Source organism: Ranitomeya variabilis, chromosome 6, assembly GCF_051348905.1.
Source record: "Ranitomeya variabilis isolate aRanVar5 chromosome 6, aRanVar5.hap1, whole genome shotgun sequence".
Classification (NCBI taxonomy): Eukaryota; Metazoa; Chordata; class Amphibia; order Anura; family Dendrobatidae; genus Ranitomeya; species Ranitomeya variabilis.
The window spans coordinates 478,932,295-478,942,834 of NC_135237.1; the positions used below are offsets into that span (position 1 = coordinate 478,932,295).

The window sequence follows — 10,540 nt, forward strand, 5'->3', positions numbered from 1 at the left end:
CAGTGCCCGTATTGTATGCTCCAGTCACAGTACAGTGCCCGCATTGTACACCCCAGTCACAGTCCAGTGTCCGTATTGTACACCCCAGTCACAGTCCAGTGCCCGTATTGTACACCCCAGTCACAGTCCAGTGCACGTATTGTACACCCCAGTCACAGTCCAGTGCCCGTATTGTACACCCGTCACAGTCCAGTGCACGTATTGTACACCCCAGTCACAGTCCAGTGCACGTATTGTACTCCTCACAGTCCAGTGCCCGTATTGTACACCCCAGTCACAGTCCAGTGTCCGTATTGTACACCCCAGTCACAGTCCAGTGCCCGTATTGTACACCCCAGTCACAGTCCAGTGCCCGCATTGTACACCCCAGTCACAGTCCAGTGTCCGTATTGTACACCCCAGTCACAGTCCAGTGCCCGTATTGTACACCCCAGTCACAGTACAGTGCCCATATTGTACACCCCAGTCACACTCCAGTACCTGCATTGTACACCCCAGTCACAGTCCAGTGCCCGCATTGTACACCCTAGTCACAGTCCAGTGCACGTATTGTACTCCTCACAGTCCAGTGCCCGTATTGTACACCCCAGTCACAGTCCAGTGTCCGTATTGTACACCCCAGTCACAGTCCAGTGCCCGTATTGTACACCCCAGTCACAGTACAGTGCCCATATTGTACACCCCAGTCACACTCCAGTACCTGCATTGTACACCCCAGTCACAGTCCAGTGCCCGCATTGTACACCCTAGTCACAGTCCAGTGCCCATATTGTACACCGCAGCCACAGTCCAGTGCCCGCATTGTACACCCCAGTCACAGTCCAGTGCCCGTATTGTACACCCCAGTCACAGTCCAGTGCTTGTATTGTACACTCCAGTCACAGTACAGTGCCCGTATTGTACACCCCAGTCACAGTCCAGTGCCCGCATTGTACACCCCAGTCACAGTCCAGTGCCTGCATTGTACACCCCAGTCACAGTCCAGTGCCTGCATTGTACACCCCAGTTACAGTTGAGTGCCGGTATTGTACACCCCAGTCACAGTCCAGTGCCCGCATTGTACACCCCAGTCACAGTCCAGTGCCTGTATTGCACACCCCAGTCACAGTCCAGTGCCTGTATTGTACACCCCAGTTACAGTTCAGTGCCCGCATTGTACACCCCAGTCACAGTCCAGTGCCCGCATTGTACACCCCAGTCACAGTCCAGTGCCCGTATTGTATGCTCCAGTCACAGTACAGTGCCCGTATTGTACACCCCAGTCACAGTCCAGTGCCCATATTGTACATCCCAGTCACAGTCCAGTGCCCGCATTGTACACCCCAGTCACAGTCCAGTGCCCGCATTGTACACCCTAGTCACAGTCCAGTGCCCATATTGTACACCCCAGCCACAGTCCAGTGCCCGCATTGTACACCCCAGTTACAGTCCAGTGCCCGTTTTGTACACCCCAGTCAGTCCAGTCACAGTCCAGTGCCCGTATTGTACTCCTCAGTCACAGTTCAGTGCCCATATTGTACACCCCAGTCACACTCCAGTACCTGCATTGTACACCCCAGTCACAGTCCAGTGCCCGCATTGTACACCCCAGTCACAGTCCAGTGCCCATATTGTACACCCCAGTCACAGCCCAGTGCCCGTATTGTACACCCCAGTCACAGTCCAGTGCCCGCATTGTACACCCCAGTCACAGTCCAGTGCCCGCATTGTACACCCCAGTTACAGTTCAGTGCCCACATTGTACACCCCAGTCACAGTCCAGTGCCTGCATTGTACACCCCAGTCACAGTCCAGTACCCGTATTGTACACCCCAGTTACAGTTCAGTGCCCGCATTGTACACCCCAGTCACAGTCCAGTGCCCGCATTGTACACCCCAGTCACAGTCCAGTGCCCGTATTGTATGCTCCAGTCACAGTACAGTGCCCGCATTGTACACCCCAGTCACAGTCCAGTGTCCGTATTGTACACCCCAGTCACAGTCCAGTGCCCGTATTGTACACCCCAGTCACAGTCCAGTGCACGTATTGTACACCCCAGTCACAGTCCAGTGCCCGTATTGTACACCCGTCACAGTCCAGTGCACGTATTGTACACCCCAGTCACAGTCCAGTGCACGTATTGTACTCCTCACAGTCCAGTGCCCGTATTGTACACCCCAGTCACAGTCCAGTGTCCGTATTGTACACCCCAGTCACAGTCCAGTGCCCGTATTGTACACCCCAGTCACAGTCCAGTGCCCGCATTGTACACCCCAGTCACAGTCCAGTGCCCGTATTGTATGCTCCAGTCACAGTACAGTGCCCGCATTGTACACCCCAGTCACAGTCCAGTGTCCGTATTGTACACCCCAGTCACAGTCCAGTGCCCGTATTGTACACCCCAGTCACAGTCCAGTGCACGTATTGTACACCCCAGTCACAGTCCAGTGCCCGTATTGTACACCCGTCACAGTCCAGTGCACGTATTGTACACCCCAGTCACAGTCCAGTGCACGTATTGTACTCCTCACAGTCCAGTGCCCGTATTGTACACCCCAGTCACAGTCCAGTGTCCGTATTGTACACCCCAGTCACAGTCCAGTGCCCGTATTGTACACCCCAGTCACAGTCCAGTGCCCGCATTGTACACCCCAGTCACAGTCCAGTGTCCGTATTGTACACCCCAGTCACAGTCCAGTGCCCGTATTGTACACCCCAGTCACAGTACAGTGCCCATATTGTACACCCCAGTCACACTCCAGTACCTGCATTGTACACCCCAGTCACAGTCCAGTGCCCGCATTGTACACCCTAGTCACAGTCCAGTGCACGTATTGTACTCCTCACAGTCCAGTGCCCGTATTGTACACCCCAGTCACAGTCCAGTGTCCGTATTGTACACCCCAGTCACAGTCCAGTGCCCGTATTGTACACCCCAGTCACAGTACAGTGCCCATATTGTACACCCCAGTCACACTCCAGTACCTGCATTGTACACCCCAGTCACAGTCCAGTGCCCGCATTGTACACCCTAGTCACAGTCCAGTGCCCATATTGTACACCGCAGCCACAGTCCAGTGCCCGCATTGTACACCCCAGTCACAGTCCAGTGCCCGTATTGTACACCCCAGTCACAGTCCAGTGCTTGTATTGTACACTCCAGTCACAGTACAGTGCCCGTATTGTACACCCCAGTCACAGTCCAGTGCCCGCATTGTACACCCCAGTCACAGTCCAGTGCCTGCATTGTACACCCCAGTCACAGTCCAGTGCCTGCATTGTACACCCCAGTTACAGTTGAGTGCCGGTATTGTACACCCCAGTCACAGTCCAGTGCCCGCATTGTACACCCCAGTCACAGTCCAGTGCCTGTATTGCACACCCCAGTCACAGTCCAGTGCCTGTATTGTACACCCCAGTTACAGTTCAGTGCCCGCATTGTACACCCCAGTCACAGTCCAGTGCCCGCATTGTACACCCCAGTCACAGTCCAGTGCCCGTATTGTATGCTCCAGTCACAGTACAGTGCCCGTATTGTACACCCCAGTCACAGTCCAGTGCCCGTATTGTACATCCCAGTCACAGTCCAGTGCCCGCATTGTACACCCCAGTCACAGTCCAGTGCCCGCATTGTACACCCTAGTCACAGTCCAGTGCCCATATTGTACACCCCAGCCACAGTCCAGTGCCCGCATTGTACACCCCAGTCACAGTCCAGTGCTTGTATTGTACACTCCAGTCACAGTACAGTGCCCGTATTGTACACCCCAGTCACAGTCCAGTGCCCGCATTGTACACCCCAGTCACAGTCCAGTGCCTGCATTGTACACCCCAGTCACAGTCCAGTGCCTGCATTGTACACCCCAGTTACAGTTGAGTGCCGGTATTGTACACCCCAGTCACAGTCCAGTGCCCGCATTGTACACCCCAGTCACAGTCCAGTGCCTGTATTGCACACCCCAGTCACAGTCCAGTGCCTGTATTGTACACCCCAGTTACAGTTCAGTGCCCGCATTGTACACCCCAGTCACAGTCCAGTGCCCGCATTGTACACCCCAGTCACAGTCCAGTGCCCGTATTGTATGCTCCAGTCACAGTACAGTGCCCGTATTGTACACCCCAGTCACAGTCCAGTGCCCATATTGTACATCCCAGTCACAGTCCAGTGCCCGCATTGTACACCCCAGTCACAGTCCAGTGCCCGCATTGTACACCCTAGTCACAGTCCAGTGCCCATATTGTACACCCCAGCCACAGTCCAGTGCCCGCATTGTACACCCCAGTTACAGTCCAGTGCCCGTTTTGTACACCCCAGTCAGTCCAGTCACAGTCCAGTGCCCGTATTGTACTCCTCAGTCACAGTTCAGTGCCCATATTGTACACCCCAGTCACACTCCAGTACCTGCATTGTACACCCCAGTCACAGTCCAGTGCCCGCATTGTACACCCCAGTCACAGTCCAGTGCCCATATTGTACACCCCAGTCACAGCCCAGTGCCCGTATTGTACACCCCAGTCACAGTCCAGTGCCCGCATTGTACACCCCAGTCACAGTCCAGTGCCCGCATTGTACACCCCAGTTACAGTTCAGTGCCCACATTGTACACCCCAGTCACAGTCCAGTGCCTGCATTGTACACCCCAGTCACAGTCCAGTACCCGTATTGTACACCCCAGTTACAGTTCAGTGCCCGCATTGTACACCCCAGTCACAGTCCAGTGCCCGCATTGTACACCCCAGTCACAGTCCAGTGCCCGTATTGTATGCTCCAGTCACAGTACAGTGCCCGCATTGTACACCCCAGTCACAGTCCAGTGTCCGTATTGTACACCCCAGTCACAGTCCAGTGCCCGTATTGTACACCCCAGTCACAGTCCAGTGCACGTATTGTACACCCCAGTCACAGTCCAGTGCCCGTATTGTACACCCGTCACAGTCCAGTGCACGTATTGTACACCCCAGTCACAGTCCAGTGCACGTATTGTACTCCTCACAGTCCAGTGCCCGTATTGTACACCCCAGTCACAGTCCAGTGTCCGTATTGTACACCCCAGTCACAGTCCAGTGCCCGTATTGTACACCCCAGTCACAGTCCAGTGCCCGCATTGTACACCCCAGTCACAGTCCAGTGCCCGTATTGTATGCTCCAGTCACAGTACAGTGCCCGCATTGTACACCCCAGTCACAGTCCAGTGCCCGTATTGTACACCCCAGTCACAGTCCAGTGCCCGTATTGTACACCCCAGTCACAGTCCAGTGCCCGTATTGTACACCCGTCACAGTCCAGTGCCTGCATTGTACACCCCAGTCGCAGTCCAGTGCCCGTATTTGTTTTTTTTAATATGTGCCTAGAAACTAAAGGCCCTGTCACACATAGCGAGATCGCTAGCGAGATCGCTGCTGAGTCACAAGTTTTGTGATGCAACAGCGACCTCAGTAGCGATCTCGCTATGTGTGACACGTACCAGCGACCAGGCCCCTGCTGCGAGATCGCTGGTCGTGTCGGAATGGCCTGGACCTTTTTTTGGTCGTTGAGGTCCTGCTGACATCGCTGAATCGTTGTGTGTGACACCGATCCAGCGATGTCTTCACTGGTAACCAGGGTAAACATCGGGTTACTAAGCGCAGGGCCGCGCTTAGTAACCCGATGTTTACCCTGGCTACCAGCGTAAAAGTAAAAAAAAAAAAACACTACATACTTACCTTCCGCTGTCTGTCCCCCGGCGCTGTGCTTCTCTGCACTCTTCTCTGCACTGTGTAAGTGCCAGCCGGAAAACACAGCATAGCGGTGACGTCACCGCTCTGCTTTCCGGCCGCTGTGCTTACACAGTGCAGAGAAGCAGAACGCCGGGGGACAGATACCGGAATGTAAGTATGTACTGTTTGTTTTTTTTTACTTTTACGCTGGTAACCAGGGTAAACATCGGGTTACTAAGCGCGGCCATGCGCTTAGTAACCCGATGTTTACCCTGGTTACCCGGGGACCTCGGCATCGTTGGTCGCTGGAGAGAGCTGTCTGTGTGACAGCTCCCCAGCGACAAAACAGCGACGCTGCAGCGATCAGCATCGTTGTCTGTATCGCTGCAGCGTCGCTGTGTGTGACGGGGCCTTTATACACAGGTAGTTGCTAGCAGAGGCAATTACCTGCCTGTTCTACCATGCGCCAGCTCAAAGTGGTCACAGACCGCTCCTGTCGGCGATTGAGCTGCTTCAAGTCAACAGAGATGCTCTTCTTCCAGGCTGCTCTGTCGACGAGGCGTGACTGCCAACGTCTTGCTGACAGCTCCCCACAATTAGCCATTGGGGAGTCACTCACAACCTGTCCACAGAGCGGAGGATGAACCACTGCTCTGTGGACATGATGCCAGCAGAAGCCGCTGAATCGCCTGTAGGATCAGTCAGTAACCACTCTGTACTGGCAGAGATGGTAGTGAGCAACTTCCTGCTGTTAATTCTTAGGCCCATGGTAAAAGATGTAATGTTCCCGGATAACCCTAAGGGTACGTTCACACAGGACTTTTTTGCTGCTTTTTTTTGCTGCTTTTTTTTATGCTAATTTAGGTGCGTTTTTTTGGTGCGTTTTTGGTGCGTTTTTTGGGTACGTTCACACAGGACTTTTTTGCTGCAGATTTTTGCTGCAGATTTTTGCTGCTTTTTTTATGCCAATTTTCAGCTGCTAGGACACCTGGCAATGGCTCTTCACACCTTACTACCAGGAACTCCCTCACAATAGATCACAATCAGGACACCTCACAATGGCTCTTCACACCTCACAATGGCTCTTCACACCTCACTTACAGGAACTCCCTCACAATAGATCACAATCAGGACACCTCACAATGGCTCTTCACACCTGACAATGGCTCACAATGGCTCTTCACACCTCACTACCAGGAACTCCCTCACAATAGATCACAAACAGGACACCTCACAATGGCTCTTCACACCTCACAATGGCTCACAATGGCTCTTCACACCTCACTAACCACACCCCTAAGCTCTTGGCTGTGAGATCCCTTCCTGCTGGCCATGATTTTCTGCACAAAAAAAGCAGCAAATAATGCTACATGCGTTTTTTCAGCGTTTTTGCAGCGTTTTTTTCATCACCCATTCAAGTCAATGGGTGAAAAAACGCTGCAAAAACGCTGCAAAAACGCTGAAAGAAGTGACATGCCCTATGTCCAAAAAAAGCAGCAAAGCAGAAAAAACTGATCAAACAAAAAACCAACGTGTGTGCATGAGATTTCTGAAATCTCATAGGTTTTACTGGTACTGTAAAAAGCAGCTGAAAATTAGCATAAAAAAAAGCAGCAAAAAAAAGCAGCAAAAAAGTCCTGTGTGAACGTACCCTTAAGGTGCATTCATATGGGCCGATCTATAGGATTGAGGACAATATGGGTCCTGGCTACTGGTAATCCACCCCTGACTATATACAAGTTGATCGGCGCTCGTTTGCTGGCCTGCTTAGACAATCTGACAAGTAATGATGGGAGCAGAACAATCGTTACTACTGTCGTTCTGTCTGTATGTTGTCAGCAGCACATTCCCTGTTTACACCAGGCGATGTACCGCCGATAATGATGATTTTTATGCCAGCATAAGGTTCGAGTCATCCAGGAAATCAGGATATAGCAGTGTTCTGGATGCCATGTATCTTCACAATTCCATTCTTCCAGATGCTGGTTCATCAATTCTTGGCCTGTATAAAATGCATCATGGATCATCATGGATTGTCCCAACTCAGCTCAATACTGGGGCATGTGCACATGGGTCATGGCTGACAGTAGTATGGGGGCACTGAGGCTGGCAGTAGTATGGGGGCACTGAGGCTGGCAGTAGTATGGGGGCACTGAGGCTGGCAGTAGTACGGGGGCATTGAGGCTGGCACTATTATGGGGCACTGTATCTGGCACTATTATGGGGCACTGTGTCTGGCACTATTATGGGGCACTGTATCTGGCACTATTATGGGGCACTGTGTCTGGCACTATTATGGGTGCACTGTATCTGGCACTATTATGCGGGCACTGAGGCTGGCACTATTATGGGGGCACTGAATCTGGCACTATTATGGGGGCACTGAGGCTGGCACTATTATGGGGGCACTGAGGCTGGCACTATTATGGGGGCACTGAGGCTAGCACTATTATGGAGGACTTCCCCCCTCTCCCCGGGCAGCGCACACAGGCAGACTCCAGCAGGGGCAGCAGGTGGGTAACAGTCCGGGCAGGGAACAGTTACTGTGCGCCCCGCCCCTCCCGTCCATGTGACGCGCCCCGCCCCTCCCCTCCCGTGCTGGCTCAGTGTGCGGGGTGCACCGGGCGGGGCGGGGTTACCTCCTGGCCGGTGCCCGGGTATATAGCGCGCAGCCGGGGCACAACATGCAGTGTACGGGCCGCAGCTGTGCAGGCAGTATCCCGGGGCGGCAGCAGCACAGCGCGCAGTGTCAGCGGCTCCAGGACGGGACGCGCTTGGTGCAAGTTTCCAAGTGACCGGCGGGACATGGGCAGGAGGACAGCGCCGCACAGCCGCCTGTGACTGCACTCGTCCCGGGCAGTGATCGCAGACCGCACCGCCGTCCTCCGGAGCTGGAGCGCGGACACTTCTCTCCCCTCATCATGAACATCGTGCTGGAGCTGTTCGTGGTCACTTTTAAGGTCCTCTGGGCCTTCGTGCTGGCGGCGGCCAAGTGGCTGGTGCGCCCCAAGGAGAAGAGCGTGGCGGGGCAGGTGTGCCTGATCACCGGGGCCGGCAGCGGCATGGGCCGCCTCTTCGCCCTGGAGTTCGCCCGGCGCCGCGCGCAGCTGGTGCTCTGGGACATAAACACGCAAAGCAACGAGGAGACCGCGGGCCTGGTGCGGGAAGTGTACCGGGAGCTGGAGGCGGCCGACGCGCTGCGGGGTGAGTGCCTGCTGCTGGCCGGGGGCGAGGGGGTGAGTGCCTGCTGGCCGGGGGCGAGGGGGTGAGTGCCTGCTGCTGGCCGGGAGGCGAGGGGGTGAGTGCCTGCCGGCCGGGGGGCGAGGGGGTGAGTGCCTGCCGGCCGGGGGGCGAGGGGGTGAGTGCCTGCCGGCCGGGGGGCGAGGGGGTGAGTGCCTGCCGGCCGGGGGGCGAGGGGGTGAGTGCCTGCCGGCCGGGGGGCGAGGGGGTGAGTGCCTGCCGGCCGGGGGGCGAGGGGGTGAGTGCCTGCCGGCCGGGGGGCGAGGGGGTGAGTGCCTGCCGGCCGGGGGGCGAGGGGGTGAGTGCCTGCCGGCCGGGGGGCGAGGGGGTGAGTGCCTGCTGCTGGCCGGGGGCGAGGGGGTGAGTGCCTGCTGGCCAAGGGGGGGCGAGGGGGTGAGTGCCGGCCGGGGGGCGAGGGGGTGAGTGCCGGCCGGGGGGCGAGGGGGTGAGTGCCGGCCGGGGGGCGAGGGGGTGAGTGCCTGCTGGCCAAGGGGGGGCGAGGGGGTGAGTGCCTGCTGGCCAAGGGGGGGCGAGGGGGTGAGTGCCGGCCGGCCAAGGGGGGGCGAGGGGGTGAGTGCCGGCCGGGGGGCGAGGGGGTGAGTGCCGGCCGGGGGGCGAGGGGGTGAGTGCCGGCCGGGGGGCGAGGGGGTGAGTGCCGGCCGGGGGGCGAGGGGGTGAGTGCCGGCCGGGGGGCGAGGGGGTGAGTGCCGGCCGGGGGGCGAGGGGGTGAGTGCCGGCCGGGGGGCGAGGGGGTGAGTGCCGGCCGGGGGGCGAGGGGGTGAGTGCCGGCCGGGGGGCGAGGGGGTGAGTGCCGGCCGGGGGGCGAGGGGGTGAGTGCCGGCCGGGGGGCGAGGGGGTGAGTGCCGGCCGGGGGGCGAGGGGGTGAGTGCCGGCCGGCCGGGGGGCGAGGGGGTGAGTGCCGGCCGGCCGGGGGGCGAGGGGGTGAGTGCCGGCCGGCCGGGGGGCGAGGGGGTGAGTGCCGGCCGGCCGGGGGGCGAGGGGGTGAGTGCCGGCCGGCCGGGGGGCGAGGGGGTGAGTGCCTGCTGTGCTTCACTTAAATCCTCTGTGCTCCGTGTAATCAGGTGCTTGATAGCTGCCCTGGATCTGACCAGTATCTTGGCAGCTCTAATTATTGGGGGCTCATCAGTGCCCCCAATAACAGCATGTGCTCCAGTCTTGGATATTGGTCCGGTGGCTAACAGTGAAGTGGGTGTGCTTGCTGTCAGTAGTGCCGATATCTCCCAAGCGCTCCCTGTCTGGGGCCTCGTATTCTGGGGGAGATGTTATAGGGGGTCCATAGATCCGGTCTCACCCCGACCATTATCTATAGCATAGTCACCGGTGATGGCGGCACTACCAGGCATGGGATCGCCTGGAATTCTGTGGCAGACTGTCGCACATCTGGGGATCCGGCCACTTATAAGGCATCATGTACCTGGGCTTCATGGTCCACTCTTCTAGGTATCCATTTCCCCCTGAGTGACCCCTCTCAGTAATATATAACAGACTGTGTGCTTAGTGGCATCTGTAGATGTCGGTCTACCGGCTGTGATTGCTGCTCCTCTACATGTAATCCCCTGTCTGTGCCCGTTGGGAGTTGTAGTCGGTACAGCAGGAGCACTT

General features: G+C 57.0%; 1 protein-coding gene across 1 annotated transcript in view; it reads left to right on the forward strand.

The window, feature by feature from the left end:
• Window positions 1-8,365: 8,365 nt before the first annotated feature.
• The window catches only part of RDH10 (retinol dehydrogenase 10), an 18,088-nt gene continuing 15,913 nt past the window's right edge, over window positions 8,366-10,540 (forward strand). The window contains exon 1 of the mRNA XM_077270654.1: window positions 8,366-8,881. Within this exon, the coding sequence (XP_077126769.1) occupies window positions 8,599-8,881 (283 nt within the window). The 5' untranslated portion in view covers window positions 8,366-8,598. The remainder of the gene's footprint in view (window positions 8,882-10,540) is intronic.